Source organism: Ammodytes marinus, assembly GCF_949987685.1.
Source record: "Ammodytes marinus genome assembly, chromosome: 12".
NCBI classification, from domain to species: domain Eukaryota; kingdom Metazoa; phylum Chordata; class Actinopteri; order Uranoscopiformes; family Ammodytidae; genus Ammodytes; species Ammodytes marinus.
In genome coordinates, this window is record NC_137216.1 from 8902548 (window position 1) to 8925199 (window position 22652).

General features: G+C 40.5%; 1 protein-coding gene across 2 annotated transcripts in view; it reads left to right on the top strand.

Annotated features, from left to right (window-relative positions):
• The window catches only part of LOC307258568 (glutaminase kidney isoform, mitochondrial-like), a 39311-nt gene extending 19892 nt beyond the window's left edge, over positions 1–19419 (top strand). The window contains exons 9-18 of one of the 2 annotated variants that reach the window (XM_080038157.1): positions 291–349; positions 1525–1591; positions 1952–2002; positions 2354–2530; positions 3164–3295; positions 5574–5666; positions 14467–14528; positions 16246–16322; positions 16860–16923; positions 17726–19419. In XM_080038157.1, coding sequence (XP_079894283.1) covers positions 291–349; positions 1525–1591; positions 1952–2002; positions 2354–2530; positions 3164–3295; positions 5574–5666; positions 14467–14528; positions 16246–16322; positions 16860–16923; positions 17726–17873 — 930 coding nt within the window. In that variant the 3' untranslated portion in view covers positions 17874–19419. Of the gene's footprint in view, positions 1–290; positions 350–1524; positions 1592–1951; positions 2003–2353; positions 2531–3163; positions 3296–5573; positions 5667–6705; positions 12293–14466; positions 14529–16245; positions 16323–16859; positions 16924–17725 lie in introns of those variants that run through there. The other variant, XM_080038158.1, reaches the window with a different exon arrangement.
• Positions 19420–22652: the final 3233 nt, after the last annotated feature.

A 22652-nucleotide genomic window follows, 5' to 3' on the forward strand; every position in this document is an offset into this window, starting at 1 on the left:
AACTGATAAGTGATGATATCTTAGTGTTGTGTAAACAAATATGGATAAAATGTTTGGCTAAACATTTAGTTTTCTACCTTGTAAATTGGCACCAGCACACAAGTGCTATTTCAATTGATGGTTATCATGTTGTATTATTTACTGACAGCATAAACCATGAAACTACTGTTAACAATGAGTATGTATTATGGAATATTGGGCCACAGCTTTTGTCAACCAATCATAGGATTTCCCTCACACCATTAAACCCCTGTTGATAATTGTGTCACTCCCACTTCTTTTCCTTCCAGGTGATGAACTTTCTGAAAAATATGTCTGGAAACGAGTATGTGGGTTTCAGCAACGCAACGTAAGTGCCTTTAAATCACATGTTCTGTCTCAAGGTTTCTGAAGCTCTTTTTTTCCCTCAGGGGACCACACATAGCAGACAACTAGCGACACCTTATGTGTTCACCTTCAACAACAAGTGTTGCCAAACATCCACTTTTTACTGGGCCATCTAGATAACATGTCTGCCTTTTTATAGACATGAAAACACAATGTTTTCCAGTCTTTACCTCTTTAGTAAAACCCGCCTTTGAAGGTCACATATGCTCATTTACAGATTCAAAATAGTTTATTTTTATACTACAAACTGTTTTCATGGTGTATGGTCTAGAAAATACTTTTACATTTCTCAGTGCCAATGCCAAATCTCAGCTTTTCAGCCTATGTCTGAAACGCTCTGTTTTAGAGCCTGTCTCTTTAAGCCGCACCTTCCAAGAAGCCGTTTCTGCTCTGATTGGTCATGAATTTTACTGCCATGTTTGATTTACGTAGTAAGGGAAGAGAAATCTGAGAATCTTTGAACACAGGTTTTCGGAAAGGTGGAGGTGGAGAAAAATAGATAGGGTAGTTTTTTCTCATACTTGGAGTCTCTAGACACACCAGGGACCCATATTAATGTTAAAAATCCTTGAAAAAGTGCATTTTGCACAAAAAGTGGCCTTAAATAAGTGTCTCTGCGTCGGTAAATGACTGTACAGAGGCTGAGTATTACTAGGGGGTACACAGTGTGATGTGAGTGGATGGAATCAGAAGTCTCACTCATTGTGGGTGGTGGGATACAGTTTCATATCTCCTCAGTCTAACTGCAATTAGACAATTGTTCAAGTAAACTACATTTGGAACTATACTATCACACAGCAGGAGCATCTGTTTCATTGATTTAGATGGACTCAGCCTCTGTGCTGTGGAGGCCTCTTCATGATTCACGATGACACCACATGCTAACATTGTTTTCAGGAAATAGACGTAGAGCCCGGGCTCACGTTGCATCATCATCACATGATGGCATGAGAGCTCTGGTTGTTTTGTACACACGACACAAGGGGTGGGGCGATGGAATTCCAACACACGAGTGCAAACACACACGCACACACACACGCATGCACACGGACACGCACACACCCACACACACACACAGACAGTACAAACATTTCCTTCCTCTCTGTAATGGGAGTGCTCTGCTCTTTTGTGTGACAGATTCCAGTCAGAGCGTGAGTCAGGCGATAGGAACTTCGCCATCGGTTACTACATGAAAGAAAAAAAGGTTTGATCCACGTCGATTTATAGCACATTGCTGACTTTGTGTTCTGTCTTAATATGTTCCTGTGCACTGCAACGCTGAAAAAAAGAGTTACTGTACCGAGAACAAAAAAAAGGTTCCAATCAAATCAGCATTGTTGTATTCCTGCTGGTATGTCCTTATATGAGTTTATATTTGCTTAGTACTTTGAATGAGATAATTAACCTTTTTTTAGTCCTTCTTATCTTTCACCAAAGCAGAGGCTCCGTAATGGTAAACAATGTCTCTTCCTTAAGTAGACTGTGCTAATGGGAATGTGCTGCAGTTGATGGATGATACTCATTGTGCTCTGCCCTGCTATCAACTCCTTGTGTTTCTCTGCAGTGTTTCCCAGAGGGGACAGACATGACGTCCGTACTGGACTTCTACTTTCAAGTGAGTGCAGCAGGGTATTCCATTTAGTTTCCACTTCATGACAGAATCTTGCTTTTCTGCTCTCTGCTGATGATTCCACCCCGAGTGCTTTCTCTACCCATTTGAGCCATGCATCTAATTCACCCTAACATTAACATGAAAATTGGACCTGTGCAAAGACATTAATAAGGATGTTGTTTTCGCTGATGGTCTCGTTTGCTGCTACAGGTCGTTTATGATCATTAGAGAAAATTAAGAGACTGTTTCATAAACATATAACAAAAAAAAATCGTAGTAGGTTTAAGGGAAAAAAAACAACAGGAAATTTCTTAAAAAATAACAAATTGTCCTCTCATGTGAACCCTCCTCCAGCTGTGTTCCATTGAGGTGACCTGCGAGAGTGCCAGCGTCATGGCGGCCACCCTGGCTAACGGCGGCATCTGTCCAATCACCGGTGAGCGTGTGCTGAGCCCCGAGGCGGTGAGGAACACCCTGAGTCTGATGCACTCCTGCGGCATGTACGACTTCTCTGGACAGTTCGCTTTCCACGTGAGTAAAACACACAGATCACCAGAGTGCAAAAGGAACCCCATCAAATGTAGCAGGGACGGCTTGTGTTTCAGCAGGAAGTGAATGAGTCATCAAAGAGATGCCTGTCACTTCAGGCATCCGCTTACATTCAGCTCTTAACACAAAGCACACAGTCCCAGCAGCTCTCTGGTTGCAGGCCACATTCCACACTGAGGAATCACATGTACACTGGGGACTGGCTTCTATGATGTCAGAAATCAATGCAGTAATGGAAGCGGCTTCATTCAGTCTATGTTTACATTGTTGAGTGCTGTACAATTGGACATCGCTACAGACGTTTCTTAGCAGATCCCTTAGTTACACGTGAACCTGGGATGAAAACTTATGTAATGTTTCACCTCTCATGTGAAGCACATATTTTGCCTTCATTTTAAGTGAAAAACAAAGCAATGCTCTTATTATTCCTAGGCCAACATCGAGCAAAGATTCTTCAGTAATATGTCGCAGGCAAAATGGGTGTGGATAGAATTCTCTTAGTGTTGAATTTTTCAAGCCTTGTCTTCGCTGACCTTCTATTTTCAGCAGTGCTACTGTAGATACACACAGGCTAATCTTCTGTTACGTGACTGGTCTGCTGTGTCCCTGTTGCAGGTGGGTCTGCCTGCCAAGTCTGGAGTAGCAGGGGGCATCCTGCTGGTTGTACCCAACGTCATGGGCATCATGTGCTGGTCGCCTCCACTGGACAAGCTTGGCAACTCAGTCAGAGGAATACAGTTCTGCACGGTACGTGAGGCCTGGAAACATGCACACCCTGCAGTGTGGAAGAAGAACACATACTCAGAGGGCAAGAGTGTCTTGTTTTAGAGCTGCAAATGTTTGCAATCCATCTCGACCAGAGATGAGAAATAGCGTGACACGAAGCATGCATTCAAACGACACACACACACACACACACACGAGCACAAGCACACGCACCTCAGTGTTTGAATAGATCTCTGGAAAATATCTGCCTTGGCCCAATCTAAATTTAGATTTTTTTTTTCACAAGACACAGCAAGTGAATAGGGTAAACCTTTGAACTTATAGAAATCATCATGAAATATTAACAGTTGATTATTAACATTAAGACTGTTTTTGGTATTTCATTTTTCAGAAATGTTTTAATTTTATAAATCAAAAAATACTTTGTACAGGCAGGCCTTCAAAATGTATTTTCAGCAAAATGTATCATAAGTCGGACAATTAACAACATATGAACAAATCCTTTTCTAATAACCTTCAGAATAGTGCTAAGAATGATTATGGATAGTTAAAGCAGTTCGGATGGATGTGAGTTTGAGCATTTCAGCACAATCATAATATCCCGCCTTCCTCCAATGCAGCCCCACCCCCTCATTCCTATCCCCGTTTTTTTTGTTTTGTTTTTGAAGAAACTTAATTTAGGCTACACAAGCAGACTTACTTGCTTAATACTGTCTCGGTGCACAAAGTGAGTTATATTGTGGCTGAAGAAACTGGTGGCTGTAGTAGGCTACCGGTACCGCGCTGATCTGCTTGTATCACTGGTTTCACTTCAGATATGTCGGCCAGAACACCACTTATGCTTATAATGACACTAGGAGAGGAGGAGTAGGGTTTTATCCGCTCTTTATTTTCCTTCTTTCACAGGCACAGCCGCATATAGATCGCGGAAAAAGAACAAAGGCTTAAACTCCGCTCGTGAGGAGACGTTTGAACAGCTGTTGCGACTCGCGAATCGCAGCCGCTAATAACATGCACAAACTATAACTTATAACAGCGATCGGGACTACATGTACATACTCACACACGGGTGATTCACATTTACACTCAGATAAACACGAATGATGGCTTACTGTGGCAACTTGCTCACACACATCTCACCGAGGGAGAAGCGAAAGGAAACTTACTGAACTGGCTCTCTGGCCGACTGACGTCACGGCCCAACACTAAACAAAACACAGCTTAACACACTGTAAGAAATAACAAGAAATAACAACACTGTAACCTTTTCTACAATGGTCGCTACTCGCTAGGCTACTGTCTGCCGTGGAATCAAAACAAACCCTTTCGTTGAGGACGCGCGTGCACGAATGCGCGGTACACAAGCAGACGGCAAACAGACAGGTCTGTCGGCCAATTAAATCGTTCGGTCCGAACGATTTGATTGGTTGTAGTTTTCACCTAATATTATGAGACTGAAATAATTGTTTCTTTTTATTCCTGGTGGGTCTACCATGCATTTTAGAGTGTAAAAACCTTATTTATACCATTTTAAAGTCATTTAAAATAAGTGTAAAAACTCTACAAAGGTAAGAATAGCTTTAAGTTGATGTAAGTGCTTTATAAGTTTGAATTATTTGTCAGGTATTGGAGAAAAAAAAATTATGTTGAAATAATGGCCGTTAAAGATGGTTGTATAGGAGAAATATACAGAAGCAAACGGACAAGGTTTAGTCAAATCAACACCCACAATTTTGGAATTTTGGACCTTTTATAGATGCTAGTATGAAATAAGAAATGTTATGCAAGCAAAATAGCCAAAAGGTTTTTGCCTGCCGTGTTTCTCCTAAAAGGTACCTTGCTAGTGAAGAGCATGTAAAAAGTGTTACCGATCACAAAGCATTGTTTTGGGTGTTTCCAACCTAGTCCCCTATATATGTAACCCTGTTTTTTAAAGTAAGCACGCATTACAGATGTAAATACATTTCCTTCTAAAAAATTGGTCAACTTCTGTATTTTGATACTTTTTGCTATATCCATGCTGCTTCAAGGAAATAATAGTTAGTACACACACACATCAGAATTTCCTCATGGATAAAACAAACGGTGAACTGTTGGACATTGTGCAATCTTCTTTCACAGTGACGGAACCTGTTTTTAAGCTATGCTGTAGTAATGTTAAACCCTACCTCTGTGCTAATCATGTGTTCTTGTTATGCATATAACACTGACCTGATTGGCTTTTCATCGTCAGAATGATGCAAATGTATGGATTCAGCCTTTTTTAGATGAATCAATCTATCCATTCTTTTCATTCCAGGACCTTGTTGAGTATTTCAACTTCCACAACTACGACAACCTGAGGCACTTCACCAAAAAGCACGACCCGCGCAAAGAAGGAGGGGACCAGCGGGTAAGGACACGCGACATCATGTTGTGAGGACAAAAAAAAAAAACTTGCCGCCCATGTCCCTCATCAAACACACTGAGCAAAAACGCCTGCTTTCCTCAGAATGCTGGGTCACGCTGAGGTTACTGCTGTTACTTCACATTTAACAGTTGTGAATGTTCTGCATCGGTTGAATTGTAGCCGTTGGATAACATGTTGAACTCCATAGCTCTTCATTCATCATACAGCTAAAGTGGAGAAAAACCCAACCCATGTCAAAACAGGTTAACCCCCCTACGGCGTGTTAGCTTGAGTTCATGCAGAGATGGTTGCAGACTGAACACGTCTTTCTAGTTTGATCGCTTTTTTAAAGTGAGTGCATAATGTTCAGTGTGCTACGGGCTTGGTATACACAGAGTTACACTTGTTATGATAAAAGCTGGTCATTTAAACTCCTTTGGGGCATCAACTAACAAACACACACGGATGCCCAGGGAAATGGAAATAGAGCCTAAGTCAGGTTTTCTTTTTCAGCAAAGCACATACCTGCACACACAACTAACCACGTTTACTTGGGTCACTTTTGGAGTCTTTACATACTAAGACTTACATTAAGGGTGGAGTTAGTGATTCTGGAGAACGCTTGTTATCTGTAAACATGCATGTAAACAAAGGGAATGTAAACCAAGGGAGCCCATCGTAGCTAGCAACATGCCTGTTTATTAACACTGGATTTTTGTTCAATGCACACACACATTACGGACTGAAGACATTCACAAAAAGTCAACATGCATTCTCCAGAATCGCTGACTCAACCTTTTATTTCTTGCAGACCTAACCTAACCATAACTGTTACCGGTATGTTTCCAAACCTAACCCTAACCTTTACCACTGACTCAAAAATCTGCATCTCACCAACCATGGACACGGCTTTTGTACCCAATCAACTGGTCTTATGTCTGGTGTGTGTCCCCGAAAGTGACTTAATTCAGACACACACACACACACTTGCACACACAGAAAAGGAACAAGACTAATTTGTTATTCGTGTCAATTGAAACAGCTGCAATCCTTCGGACCCATGGATTACGAGAGTCTCCAACAAGATCTAGCTCTGAAAGCCCCTCTTTGGAGAAAGGTGTCCCCCACTGAGTCGCACCAGGACAGCTCCACCACTGTAGTCTATAGGATGGACACTGTCGCCAAGTGAAATGAATAAAAGAGGAGACCCAACCTGCCCCCCCTCCCCTCCCCACACACACTCCTCCCTCTCTCCCCAACAGCACCGCGTCTTTCCTCACCCTCAAGTATTTATATATAAATTATATGGAGGGTTATTTATTGCTCGTGAAGCGGTTACTGTGTGTGGATGGACTGGGAAGCTTCCTTCATTTTCACTTGTGATATGGGGAGGGTGACGATTTGGATGGCTAACTGCTCCACCTGCTTGTTGCCTTAGTGTGTGTGTCTGTCTGTGTGTGTGTGTGTGTGTAGGATATGAAGTACAGTGTACAGGTTGTGCTCTTGTTTCATCCCAACTCCCTTTTATTGCAACATTATGTATTTGTTTGACAAAATCCTCTTAAAAAATGTAGCATAAGGATAATGTAGGATGTAGGATTGATTTGAAATTGTATTTTATTTTAAAGGTTCATTGTGTAAAGGGAATTGGCAGTTGTCAGCACATACTTGGTAGAAATGGAATATAATAATATTCATAAGTATGTTAGTGTATTATCTTGAAGATAGACTTTGTCTTTTTTATAATCTCAGAATGAGCCTTTTATATCTAAGGAGGAGGGGGTCGCGCCTGGGGAAATGCAGAAGAAGAAGTACTATAACATAAACAACTAAATACATCTTCACCTCATCACTTGATATTGTGGAAAGACTTGAGGCAGTGGTGGATTATGCCATCTTTAGTTACTAGCTTCTTGTCCTTGAAGGCCACCTTAGCTGCTGACACAGCACATTACAATCTAGTTTTTACCTGAAGTTGCTGCCAAAATACACCTTTACTACACACTGCACCTTTAAGCAGCAACAGAATTGCGTATATTTGCATCGCTCAGTGCAGCCAGCCTGTAGACCAACAGTCTTTAAATGTATATTCAGACTACATTCTAGGGATTGGCTGCTCACTGAAGCTGTAGCTCACATTGAGGCCTATGGATGTAGGAGAAAATGGCAGTATAAGGGAATGCGTTCTTGAAATATTAATGTTATAACATATCAGTCAGCTGTGAAAGATGGGCTGAACTAACATGATATTGTTTGTCATTAGAAAATGCAGGTAGTTTGCTTTTCCAATCTTACATGCTAGACCTTAAAAGGAAAAATTAACCCAAAGAACTGACAGGTCATTTGAGTTGCTATCACCATAGTGCAACGTCTCCCAGCCTTTGATCCTGTTTGGACGCTAAATGTTAAAGGAGAAAATGTCTTTGCACAATATACAAGCACCTGCAGCATAGGTGGTTACGTTTTGAAAGACATCTCATTCGCCCACACATGTCTGGAGTAAGAAAAAGGCAGACATGTATGTGTTGTGTTGATCCCCCGTTGGGAGTGATTTGATATGGAAAAAGTGTTGCAAGAGATTTTTAGGGCTGCACATTTGTATATGCTCAGATCACTTTGAAATATAGCATAGATTGTGCCTCCCCCCATACCTTTATAAACAATGGAGATAATCCGTGCACACTTGGCTAATTTTAAGTGGCACATCAAAACTATATAACACATTTTTTTTTTTATGACTTGAGCTTGACTTTGACCTTGTCAGGATTAGTGCCTGGAAAACAGTTGGGGTTGATTTTATCTGATTGCATAAAGATGAAGTGGTTATAAAAAAAAAAAAGCTTTACTCAACTAAAAAGTTCCCTAGTGGTGAGACGACTGAATGGGCAAGCAGTTTTTCGGCTCCTCTCGATCGTCCTCATCAACCTTCCAGCGTTCTCTGTGGACTGGCTGCATCATTGTGAGCTGAGTCCAGATGGAAAACCTGTGTGTGTATGTGGTTGTTCCATGTTTGTCAGGGTTAGTTAGTGAACTCTGTATGACGTCAGCGAAGAGGGCTGGTGTGTATCTACTGCTGTAACCTCCAGTTAAAGCCCCCTTCTGACCCAGCCTACACACAAGCCTTTACTTCTCTGCTGTGACGAGGTGATTACAGGGTCCATCTGCACCGTTAACTGGGGCTGCGTTCCAAAAGCAACACTCCCATGTTTACACTGCACGCACAAACATGCTCTTGTTTAAACAGGATGCCATGTAGCTGCTTTCAGATTCAGGGCATGGTAAATTCATAACCACGCAACGATAGATATGAGATATGGTTTAAAGCTTTAAGGAGATAGGAAAATACCTCAAGAACCATTTAGATGGTGTGACATTCAGAAGACACACTCAGAGCAGCAGCAACAGATGGGGGGTTGACCCTGAATACGTACATGGTTTTGCACGAAAGATGCCAAATGTTGGCATAAAATGTTTGGTCAAATTCATACTCGATGACTATAAATAAGAAAAACTTATGTTTTTTTTTTTGGTATTACATTGTAGATGACTGTGTAGGGAAAATGTAGGAACATTTTTTAGGGCCTTTTTAAATAGGATTTATCATATTCTGTCAATGTGAATGTACAGCTGCTTATGTTAAGGCAACATTTAACGTTCGAGGAATGTGGCTTCTTTCAGAGGTGAAAGATAAAAAAAACAATTAAAATTTTTCTCAATGTAAGGTATTGAGAGAAACGTCTGGGCAAAGATGTCACATAGGCACTAATGGAGTAAATACCCAGCTCTAGCAGCAGAGGAAGGTGAATTTATAAATTCCTATCCTTTTGTTTTTATTTTCCTTTTTCCTGTTGATAGTATGCCTACTGAGGGTATGAAATACAACTGAATTGTTCATCAGTATACTCAAAGTGTTTTTAGTATCAATATGCAACACACTCTTACACACACACAAAACAACACAACACATATTCAGTATTGTTTGTAAAGTCTTCTAGTGCACATTGTATATTGTGTAATTTTTTTTGCATACATAATTTACTGTACCTCCAAATGTACCATAGTAGCAGGTGTATCTAGCTTTTAGGTGTGTGAGTGTGTGTGTGTGTCTGTACAGTGATAATCCTCAACAGCAGACCAGAATGTGTGTCAAATATATATATTTAAGAGGTTCCAAATGTATTCTATCGTCTCCGCCAGGAAATAGAAATACGTGTCAGCAGATGCCTTAGATGTCCCGCTACTGTGACTGTAGTGTGTGTGTGTTTATGTGTGTGTGTGTGTGTGGTGGGGGGGGGGGGGGCTGTTTGTTATTCAACTGTTGGTTTGACACTGGGTTTTGACTTGAGGCAAAGTGATGGCTGCTGCTGGGGCCAATAATATCCTGTTATGACTTTGTCATGTTGTGTGAAGTTTTTCCGTTTGGTGTTTTTTTTTTTTTTTTTTTTTTAATTTCATGGACTTCTGTTAGTGTTTGTTTTTTCTTCTGTTTGCAAGTTAGTGCTCAGTATTGTGTGGACATACTTGGTAGTATTCAAAAGCCTCTGTCATCGTTAACGCTCCCTGGAAGTGTTGGGGGGGGAAAAGCCCATTTCCTTTGTGCTCTGGTGTTATTCTACAGTATGCAAGAAGTAGAGTTGGCTCTGTTGGTTGTATTGAGTGATTTCATCCTTGGATCTTGTTGCTGTACTATTTAAATGAGCACAAAGTCGGACAGATTTTCATCTTGTCAAACCCAATTCCAGAGGAGCAGGTAGCACAGTTGGATAAGGATTATGACTTTAAATGATAATTAATGATAGTTATTAAATTATAACTGCGGTATACCATGATTGGTATATGTGTGGACAAATGCTGCACATCTTCTTCATGATGCTAAGGCCCACCTCATTTTGGTTTAGTGATTTTCTTACCATTTAATAATTCACAGGGGCAAAGAAAGTCCACAGTTACTTTAACAGCTATCCCTCTGATGTGATCAGTTTCTAACAGTAGCTCTCATTCGGGCTAGTAGTCTCCTAGTTTTCCTTTCCCCCCTGGCCTGTGGGGTGTCAGTCATGTGGGCCGCCTTCTTGGTATGAGGGTGAAGGGAGTCTGTCTCATGTCTAACTATGCTTGAGCCTTTTTTTCTCTACTGCTACAGGGTCATTTCCACCCTCATGCGCACACAATCCTAAATAGATTTCCTACTAGGGTTGGGTGGTATCTACTTTTTCATCCTTTCAAACCGTTACTGAGATTTGGCCCCGGGACACGGGGTACATAGAACTAATCACCATGAAATCAATGCATTTAGTAAGTATTTTAAGTTGAATTCTTCTTATATCTAAGATGCTATACACAATGAGGCAGCAGCTGGTCTCTTTAAGCAAGTGACCTCCTAGCTGTTAGGCTAACTAGCTTTAGCGGTCCTATCGACTTTGCAGAGGAATGAAGTAGCAAGATGTTGCAGTCGCGTTTATTTGACATAAGCTTTATAATGACATGATTGTACACATTAACTGGGTGCATGAGGGCACTTTTACACAACTAACAACAAAAACACCTGTAACAGGGGCTGCACCATGATTGCACTACAAATAATGTGTTCCTTGTTTGACCCATAACACCTGCCAAACTACCACCAGGCCACCAGGGGGAGACAGAGGCTATAACACTCTTAAGCCATTTGTTATAAAGATGCGTACATTACACATCAGATTTTGAATGATGATAATTAAAGTAATGTCGTTGCTATTTGTAAACCCCCCGGGATACAGTATGTACTGCCCAGCCCTAGTGCCTGCATGTCTACGAGACAGGACCAGACCTGCACTGACAAAAGGTTGATTTAATCTTATAGTAACCAATCAGGATTGATTATCTGATCTGTTCCATTTTGCTTTGTCAAAACGAGCCTAATATTTGCTCTGCATGGCGGTAAAATAACTGCATTTGAATTCTGTAATTGGCACCTAATCTGTACAGAGTTAATACAGAGGGGCTTTTGAATGAATCTACCAGTATTTCCATTGAAACCCATCAGATTGTTATTGTTCATGTCATTTATGTATTGTTTCCTGGTGTGTATTTTGTTTTCACGATGAATTCCCATTCTCCCCCTTGCATTCATATTTTGTGTAATTTGATAAATGTGTTGTCAATCCCATGTCATCAGTATGTTTTCATTTAATCTCATTACCTTCCACATGTCTTTATATTTATATATCTGTTGATTGGTGTCCTGGACATAAATTATACTTGTGACGTGAAAATTGCATATAAAAAAAAAACTATCTCTTCCATTACAATCTGGTGACCTTGGACTTGTATGGTTCTCTCTGTTTTGTTCAGATAATAAATATTTATACTTGTGCAATTTTACAAGAAGATCTTGTGGCCATAGAGATTCGGGAAAGTTGTTACATGGGTCGTAATGACTGTAATCTTAAAAGATAATTTTCCTCAAACAGACAGTAGATGAAGCCATACATTTCCAAGCTCATGACTGTGAAACGTTTCTATGTTTTTTTTTTTTTTCATTTCTCCACATGGTTTTTTGATCTGTCTTTTAAGTTTCCATAAACGTCATGAACTGTCCTGTGAGCTTAGAGGAGAAAGACATGTATTTTATTTATTGTATAACATCTTAATAAAGCACTCATCTCTCATCCCACTTCTCCGCGCCCATAACGTTTCTTAAGCAACAAAACTCAACCTGCTTCAGTCTGACTGAATGCGGCTGTCTTTTGCTGCAAAAACTAAACTAAAATGGGATCATTACATTGTTTTTCTTTCATTATACTGCATTGATTTAGAATCAGCAGCAGTAATGGGTTTGGTTACTTCTACTACAAACACAATCTTGTAAATAACAAAGACAATTTTTTGAAGAAATTAGGTGTTGTCCTTAATTTATATAACGCAAACTAGTAAAACAGGTGACCAAAGTGATTCTTTGCTCTTTCCTGACATGTTGTATAACAGGGCCGTCCATAGCGGTCAGCGACATAGTATACCAGTTCAACAGGATTTTGAAACAGGAACAGGTGTTGAAAGTCAACTCAATTTTACCTAACAACATGTTGGGTTACTGAATATTATCTTGAATGGCGCCTTATACTTTCCCGATGCATACTGTAGATCAATTAGCACTTTAAAAGCAAATGGTTTAAGATTTGAAGTTTGGTTGAGAAAATAAAGCTGCAGTGTTATCCAGGATTTTAGAGACAAGGTCATTGATATACTGTAGCACTTATACTTACTAAATAAGGATTGTGTTTCTGTAATGGGTGATACCATGCATTTCTGCTTTAACCAGACTATGTTGCATGTACAGACTGTCCCATGGGAGTTTGCATACAAATACTGTCTGCAAACAGTCAGTACAGTAACTGAGGGTTTCAGCAGATTTGAAGCGCAACCAAGGACTTGAGCTCTCTTTAGATTGTCCTAATATTGTCAAAAAGTCTGTCTAGATCTAACATTTGTGTAAAAAAACATCGAAATTACTGCTTCAGTCGGTTTGTGAAGCAGTGAAGGTCACTTCATGAGCCTTACTGGACTGAGGTTTTTCTTTGGGTGAAATGAGGCAGTGTGACAGTGGTGTTGTTGTTCTTCTTCTTCTTTGTCTTTGGTCTTTTCTGTCTAGGTTTCTGCTCATACAGATCATTGACAGCTTTACTCTTTTGCAAGATTATTGGCTTTAAGTGTTTTTTTCTTGCTCTTATGCTTTGGTTTCTCCTTGGATTTTGAACGTTGTGACTTGTGAATATTTGAATTGGTGTTACTTTTGCCTTGGTTATCTGTGTTCTAAAATGTGGTGTGGTTATATGTTGAATTATGTACATACGAACATAGGTTTCAATATAAAGTCATGCTGCCCTAGTCGAAAAAAACACCCTCTTTAGATTTTATATTTAGAATTAGGTTTGGTTTGACAAATCACGTTATGTGGGGGATCACACGATCACTTAAGGGAACAAAATATATTCATAACAATATTTTGGTAACCCTTCAGTTAATATGAATTAGAATCTATTAATTTGATTAATTCAAATTTTAATGAAACCAGTGATAAAACCAAATATTCACTGTCATAATGACATATTAGGTTTGTTGGTATTTCAACACAAGCAATTATGTCTCGTCATTTCATTTTTTTGCAATGTTCCTTTTTACGTTTTCAACTCCCCAAGTGTTTTGCTTGTAGGAAATGATTCAGTGCTGTTAAATGGTAAGTCTTAAATGATGCGGGGATCTCTGTGTGCTCATAACATTTTGCCATGTTACTGTGTGTGTGTGTGTGTGGAATTGCTTTTATAGCTGAGCTTGTGTAGACGTGTGTGTGCCATGGTGCTCAGGGGTGGGGATTCTCTTTCATAGTCATATAAGGACATTTTGTTAGGGATTTTCATTTTCATCCACTTTCTTCGCAATTAAGTGTTAACATCCAATTTCGAGGTTGTATTTTTCTGATCATCCCATTAGAAGACCAACATAGTGAAAATATTGCCCAGAAAATGCAACTTTTCCTCCTGTTTGATTCAAGTTCACACAAAACTACAGTGTTTACTAAGGACAAAAGCTTTCATGGGATTTGTTGACCAGAACAAAACGATAGAATAACACCAGCCTCAGCCTTAAAGATTGATATGAGAGTGAATGACAATGAAAGTGAATTCCAACTCAATGCTGCTAATTAATAGTCGTATACGGAGTCATTTTAGTTTTATTCCAACTAGTCCTCTCTTGGAAATAGTTGGTAGTGTTTGTCATTGTCAAGTAGAGTGACTCTGTTGTTCTCTGTCTGTCTGTCTGTCCACAGGTCAAGTCTGTCATCAACCTGCTGTTTGCTGCCTACACAGGAGACGTGTCTGCACTGAGGAGGTGAACAACTCACACTGCTGTTTACTAAGGGTGTATTCACACATGCCGTGTTTAGTTCAGTTGAAACAAACTCAGATGCACTTCCGCCTTCGGTGCGCATCTTTCAGACAGGTGTGAATACAGCAATCGCACTCGGGGGCGGACCAAACAAACGCTCCGAGACCCAGTTGAAGAGGTGGTCTCGATGCGCTTCAAAACGTACTCTGCTGCAGTTCGTTTGTGGTGTGAATTTGGCCGGACTCGATCCGACCCAATTGCAGGAAGCACTGTGCCTTTTCTTTTTTAATAAATCGCTGTCAGCTTCACATTATAGGAAAGTGTTGTTGTCGCCATTGTTAGGAAGATTAGTTGTGGTTTGACCGGGAGCCCCGAGCGAATATATTACATTTGATAGACAGGACGCGTAAACATGCTGATGTGTTCAGCGATCAGATGAAGGAGAGGGGAGCGTCTCCCGCACAGTGACAACAGGTTCACGCTGCGCTTTGTATGAAGTGCGTGTTTTTACTTTGCATCCCATGTTACGGTACCGTCAATACTACCCCTGTGTCAGTTTGGAGCTGAGCCGCGCCGAACTCACACCCAGCTGACACACGGCTAATTCAGCTGTGTCAGCTTGAGCCTATTCCTCGCGAGCCGCGCGTCCAGCAGCAAAAATACAGTAAATATTATGTTTCACATCGTATAGGCTACAAGCCACACATTGACACAGGCCTACATATTATAACCATATGAAACAACACTAATTTGATGTTTTTTTAAATTTTATTTATAGGCTAGATGTTGGCCTATTTATTTATTTATTTATTATTTTTAACCCCATATCGTATCAGTTATATATTTCGCAGTTTTTACTTCGTTTTACCTGCTTCTCTCCACCCCAGAATGTCTGTCCAATGAATGAATGACCTCAGATCACGTGTGGTTTTGCTTTGTGATGCTGGTTCACTTGCAAAAGGGGCAATATGAAAGTGGACCACACCAAACAAAAAAAATCTAAACTCGATTTGGTCTGGACCAAAGCAAGTGAACTAGCGGACTTTCCCAGCGTGAATACACCCTAAGTGCTAGTACTATTATTACCCTCAGCAGAATTTCATCTTATTTCACTTGTGTCTTACAGTTGAGTCCATTTATACCATGTCAATGGTGTGTGTAATTATTATTTTTACTGATGCCCCACACATGTAGATAAATGGTGTAAATCCCCCCAAAGTGAGGGCATTTTGCCTCTCCTCTCTTAGCTGGTCATGTATAGCTTTGCACTTTGGCGGCCTCAGGTGGCAGCAAGAAGATCTTTTGAAAAATGTTCAACTAAGGCTGTAGTTGCCCAATGGAGGTTTCCTCTATAAGCAAACTAAAGTTAACATTCACTGTTAGTCTCCAGGTACTCATTGTGGGTATATTTTGTGGGTATATTTTGAGGTCAAGTGCCTCTGTGTTTCAGTATGGGAGGACAAGGATACTCTTCTGTCTTTCAACCATAACCTCATACTGGCTGATTGGATGTGTGTTGTTTTTTTTTGTTAAGAATTGCTATACTCAAAGGTACTTGTCAAGTTATTTACTTAACTTTTGTGTGTGTGTGTGTGTGTGTGTGTGTGTGTGTGTGTGTGTGTGTGTGTGTGTGTGTGTGTGTGTGTGTGTGTGTGTGTGTGTGTGTGTGTGTGTGTGTGTGTGTGTGTGTGTGTGTGTGTGTGTGTGTGTGTGTGTGTAGGTTTGCACTGTCATCCGTCGACATGGAGCAGAGGGACTACGACTCTAGAACGGCGCTCCATGTGGCAGCAGCTGAAGGTAACACACAGCCTAAAGTCAACCTGTTCATACCAACCAGTGTGCAGACAAATCTGGCTTCAATAAGAATAAACCAAAGTGTGGTCAACCCTGTGTGTGACTATTTTGTGTTCTTTTAGTTTGGGGCTGGTCTTCTTTGCTAGTAGTCAAAGACACTGTACCTGTATATATTTATTTACATTTAAGACAATGAGGCTTCCAATTTTGTGGCAAGCAAATTGGGAGAAGTTAAAACCTGTACAAATGCTGTATCACCCATGGCTGTAATTCTTGGCTGTCCACATACTTTCTCACTAGATTGAGTGAGCAGTCATCGTGTACAACATGTTTACTCTATTGATGTAGACACACATAACCTGCAGAGAAATCATTAATATTTTATAAAAACTGCTTTGTCTGAATGATGTCCTCGTCTGGAGTGGTTATGCGGCACTCCAGCCAATCAGAATGGAGCAGACACCTCTTCACAGTAGGCTAGGCTGCGGGTTGTTACATGTTTGCGTTGTACTATATGTCTAACATCTGCTTTGCCTTCAGGACACACAGAGGTGGTGCGTTTCCTCCTGGAGGCCTGCAAGGTCAACCCAGTGCCCAGAGACAGGTGAGATGGCTTGAAATGGTTCATCATAGAAAGATGCAAAACTGCCAGAGTGGATGGCTGGGACAAATTATTTTTGACATTTTATTGACACATTGATCCCATTTTGATACAGATGTATTTACTACAACAAAATATACCAATAAAGAGATAAGAAATGTGCACTTTTGTAACAGAAAAAACAGTGTTATCATTCTGTAAAAGGCAAAAACTACAAGCCCTATTTCTACTATATACCCACTATTTAAGTAGGGGGCACATGTTTTCCATTAAGTCGGTGTTTATGTTGGTGTATGTATAGGAGAGATGGAGTACTTTATTAATTTCCCAATGGAATATACAGAGTGTTGCGGTTGTAATAATTCACATAAATAGCACACACACACACACACACACACACACACAATTTGTATATGTGTGTGTATATATTCATATTTGTATATACATATACACAAATAATTTTATACTTGATACAAAAAAATATACAGGTTAATAAAATAAAAGTACAATTTTAACATTAAAACACATATCCATAAAAGTAAAGATGTGCACTAAATGTGCATTTTGCATAGTCACTCAGAGTGGTCGTCTCCTCTCACAGCACAAAAGGAACTAACTGTTATTACAGTTAGCAGGAATGACCCTCTTTACCAGTCCTTTAACCCTAGAGCTGTAGGGGCCTCCCTCTAATACAATCTGCTGTGTGTCTGTACTGGGTTATATTTTGGCCAAACTGGAGAAGGTGAGCTACTTTGAATGCACATTGTGTTTGTTTATTTGCCTTACCACTGTTCTCTTCTCCCAGATGGGGGAACACGCCGATTGAGGAAGCAGTGCAGTTTGGCCACCACGATGTAGTCACCATCCTGCAGCAATACCAGGACAAATACACCCCGCCCCCTGGAGCTGAGGACAAGGACAAAGCTGAGCACAGCCTGGACAGCCTGCTGTAGGTTCCTACACAGCAGTGGACTGTTGTGTGTGCTACTCTGGACAAAACGTTTGTGGGATGAATTAGTTCTTAGCTCTCCTTTTGTTGCTGCGTCCCATCCGTCTGGTGTGTGCTTCGCTCTCTGGCTGTCCACGGATGCTCTACTCCACATCCTCGTCCTCACCTGTTGTGTGTGTTGAATGTGTGAGCGAGCACCTTATCAGTACTATTTAAACAAATGATGCAATATCTACCTATCCATAATGCAACATTTACTTTATATTACTCATGTAATCTGTCAGCACTGTACATAACGTTTGTGGTATCACTCAATATAAATTGTATCAAAGTGTATTAGTTTAGTTCTGTCATACTATTATCTATTCTGGGTATATTTGGAAAATGTTTTGCATTAGTTTAGTGAGATATTAAGGTGAGTGTGGAACTGATGGTGTAAGCGTTGGATAGATTGTGTTGATGCTGCGGCTACGTGCGTGTGTGATCTCCATACCCCAGCATCTCTTCTTGGCGAGGTCATCGGCAGCTTTAATGAAGCTTCTCGTTTCCTTTGGAACTCTTTCAAAGATTGTCCTCAGAATGTATTTTTCAGTGGCAACACTTGCAATAGAAGAAGAACTATGTATTTATTGCACAGGGAGACTTTTTAAAAAGGGGAAAATACGTGTGTACTTTGTTGCATTTGGCAGAAAGGAAAGTTGGTTTCTACGATGTTGTCGCCGTAGTTACATTTTCTGTGTGTGCGTTGTGAGTGTTTAAACTTGACAAAGACGGTTGATATGTATGGTGTTATGAGTAAACTGTCCCTCTGCTTCCCTCTCCCTCTCCCACATCCACCATCCCTTCCCCTCGACCAAGTTCCTTGTCAAAGATCCTCACACTCCATACGAGGAATATATATTTTTGCAGGTTGGTTTCATGACATAAGTATGGAAGCCTGTTGCCGCCCTAAAATAAAAAAAATATGAAAACCTTGCCTTGATTAAAAAAAAATATCCCCATGGTATGTCATAATTATGAAATAAAATAATGACAATATATTAAACATATGAGATAATAATTATAACTATGACGTAAGAAGTTGAAATTATTATCTCATAATTCTGACTTACCATGGGGATGTTTTTTTATTATCAAGACAACGTTTTCATCTTATTTTTTTATTTTATTGGCATAAAGATACATTTATGGACTGTCACATTGCTGGGGTTTCGAGCACAGTACAATCTGAATAGACTTCCGCAGTAATTCTTAACCAGCTGATGTTCTTCTTGAGTAAGTTGGTGTATGAATGTTTGAAAGAATGTTCTGATTTTTCAACAAATGACATTTGGTTTGTAAACGGATATACATATGATCAATGCATAATGAACAATTACTCTAACCTGAACTAAACAAAATATGTAACACGATTGATGTAAAATGTCAAGTGGTGGTTTTTAATGTTCTCACTTGTAGCATTGTATTTTTCTGAAAAACTGTCATTCAAAAAATATATATGTATAAACTGTATATTTTAAATATAGTGTATGATCTTGTGCAAAATGAGCTTGGGAGCTTACATGTGTCACTAGTGATTATTGGTGTTGGAGCTTGATCATTTGCAAACAGGGGTAGCACACACAAGTTCCATACTGGTAGGAACAACTGTTAGGCTTAGGCACACACTTTAGCCCCAGAAGTGACACATGTCCAAAGAAAAGCTAAAGGTTGACTATGCAATTTTATTTTATTTTTTAAATATTTTTTAGTTATTTTTATGCTTTATTGATAGTGTAGAGACAGAGTTGAAATGGGGCAGAGAGGGGAGTGACATGCAGAGAACGACCGCGGGCTGGAATCGAACCCGGGTCCGCTGCTGGCCGAGGCCCATGGGGGGGACGCCCTACCAACCGAGCTAAGGGTGCCCCGTCTATGCAACATTTTCTTTCAAAATTAAATTATAGAGTCATACAAAAGTAATCCGACTCAATTATCACTTCTGCCTCACTAAATAATATGTGATGTTGTGTAGGACAGTAGCCTATATCTGCATGTTTCATTGTACATCAGCCTCTCATACAACAATGTCTACAACATCTCTTTCATTTATAATATATTCAGAATGACACATTTATTTAAAACCACTACGAGTAACATGGTCCGTTGGCGTCCCCTTTGGACAAAATCGGTAGTATTTTTACGACGCCCGCTGTCACAAAGCTGTTTTCTAGCTCGTGCCAGGCGTGCAAGTGTCAACTGAGAAGGGCGCAATATAGTGCATGTCCGTGTGTTGAAAGTTTGAGGGCACGGACTCTTTTCGGCTCCGTGAGAGTGGTTAGTGACTCTGCATCAACTAATGCCAGCCAGTGCCACACACACCTGATTGCAATGAGTTGATGCAGCAGGGTCACCTACTCTCTCTCACGGAGCTGAACAAGTACGTGTCCTCACTCCTCACAGAAAGCGAATGAACGAGAGACGGCAATTAGTATGGATCACGATGAGGTAATGTGTTTGTGTTGTTGATGTACATTATGACTATTTCAGATGAATAATGGTAATCTGATGATGGTGAAGCAAAGCAAACTTTGTGTTAGTACCAACTGCTCATTCATTTAGGAGTAAACACTGCAGTCTAGTTCGCACCATGGACCTATAAAGCTCCCGTGAAATTGTGTATATGTTGCTTGGCAACGCCCTCTTCCCGCCCGCCTATCTCTCTCTTTTAGCTTTTCTTCATTGCATTATGTTTTTTTTCTTTGATGGTTCAGCCCCGTTATCAGTCATTATGACGACGAATAACTGTCTCAAACAAGGCTCCCGCTCCCCTTCCCTCACCTGGAGGGATAGGCTTCTCAAATCGCGTTGCTGCGCCACACTGAGATATGTGACCATAGACTAGAGCCTGCACGTGTGAACCGAAAATCGGACTGTGGCTGTGTTCGGAACGCCATACTAGCGTCCTACATACTTACCATCTATATACTGCATACTCTCTACTCAAAGATCGATTGTGTATGCGAGGTGCGTCGAAATGTTTTCAGTTGAAGTATACTCAAGCAATGAAGAATTTCTTCTTCTTCTTATAGGATTCAGGCAGTTAAGACGCTGTTTAGCGTATAACCGCGCTCTACAGGTTCGATATAGAACTAGATGTTTACAGTCCTGTGTTCATCATCTGTGTTTTAGACCTCTTGTTTTATAATAATGATGTTTTGAGGCGGAGGATCCCTCCGACGCTCTCTGTCCGGCTCGTCATCGACAGCACTCAGCTGTCTGTGAGTTGAGCTGGACGAGCCGCGGTGTGTGGAACAGCGATCTGTTCTGATCTCTCTCCACTATCAGACTCGCATCACTCATTTCACTTAGTAACTCTAATGTTGTTAGGTATTTATCTTCATCTCTTATCTATTGTAAGAGTTTATGAATGACTGCACGTACAGTTGTCAGATCGCGGACCCCAAACAATGTCGTTGCCTAGCAACTTGCTCGAAAATATTTCATTTTCCTGGGCGGGTAGAATTGACCCAGTGCATTGTGGGGCGGTTGAGTAGGAAAAGTATACAATCGATTCATACCCAAAATCTTCCCGGAAGTTAGTACTCATCCGGGAATTTCTCGCATACCCAAACGTCACATACTCAAATTGAAGTCAAAATGAGTATGAGTAGGACGTTAGTATGGCGTTCCGAACACAGCCTGTGTGTGCGACCAGACCAAACGCAGTAATAAAAACTCTATAAAAACGTTGTTCTTTGCACTGATGGTCTCGTTTGCTGTTAAAGGTAATTTATGATTGTCAGAGGAAACATGATTTTGAAATTATTCTATCAACACAGACATTTACATCGATAGTCTGGCGTTATAATTGATTGGCCTCGGGTGTACTGTGGAGTGGGTAAGACTGTTTTAGTAGCAGGCTAGGTATTCCCCCGATGCCGTGCGCTAGCTTAGCACAAGCGCACTCTGCAACTAGAAGGACTGAATTAAATGTGTTGAAAACTGTCTCCAATGATAAAGAACACCAAGGCTAACTTGGGAATAAGGCCCTATGTCTAAAATCCTGAACTACCCCTTTAAGTCCATCTCATGAAAAATGGGAGCAAAAACAAAAGTGTTGCGTTCATATTTTTGTTGAGTGCATGTTGATTTTGAAATGAACTGCCCCCAGTAGTCTTCATTAAATGTGAAGTTGGCATTTTATTTTCTCATGGTGTAAATTATGGGCTACAAAAATAACTATTATGATGTTGGTCTTTTATGAGTTCTTTATTATCTTTGGGGGGGGGGGGGTACTTTGTGTTAGCCGAGTTAAATCTTCCTCTCTTCTCTTCTGTTTTACCTCTCGTTCGTATTCGTGTAGAGTCGGTAAACTCCGTCGGTGGCTTGTTGCTTTGAATATTGCCGCCCTAAAGGATTATGGGATACCACTATCTCCTTTCCTTTCGCATAGGTTGGTCCGGAGTAACCTATGCTAAAGGAGGGTTAAAGGATGAATCGAGGCTCCTTTCCTATGCCTTTCCTAAGCATTTTGAGAATTCGGATCACCTATCCGCCGAGCACTTCCGGGTCATCTCGATAGGAAAGGAAATTTCCTGTGCAATAAAGAGAATCCGTAAAGGCCCATGGTCTCTATAGCAACTACCTCAGCTACCAGAAAAATCAAGTGGGTAAACTGATCCACTTACTTTTTCCACTCTGAAACTACCATAACAACACATATTGTAACAGTTAGAATCCTGAAAGCTAGCCACACATCCCAGAACTAATGTCGGACTAGTAAAAGATTGATGGGGTTTGG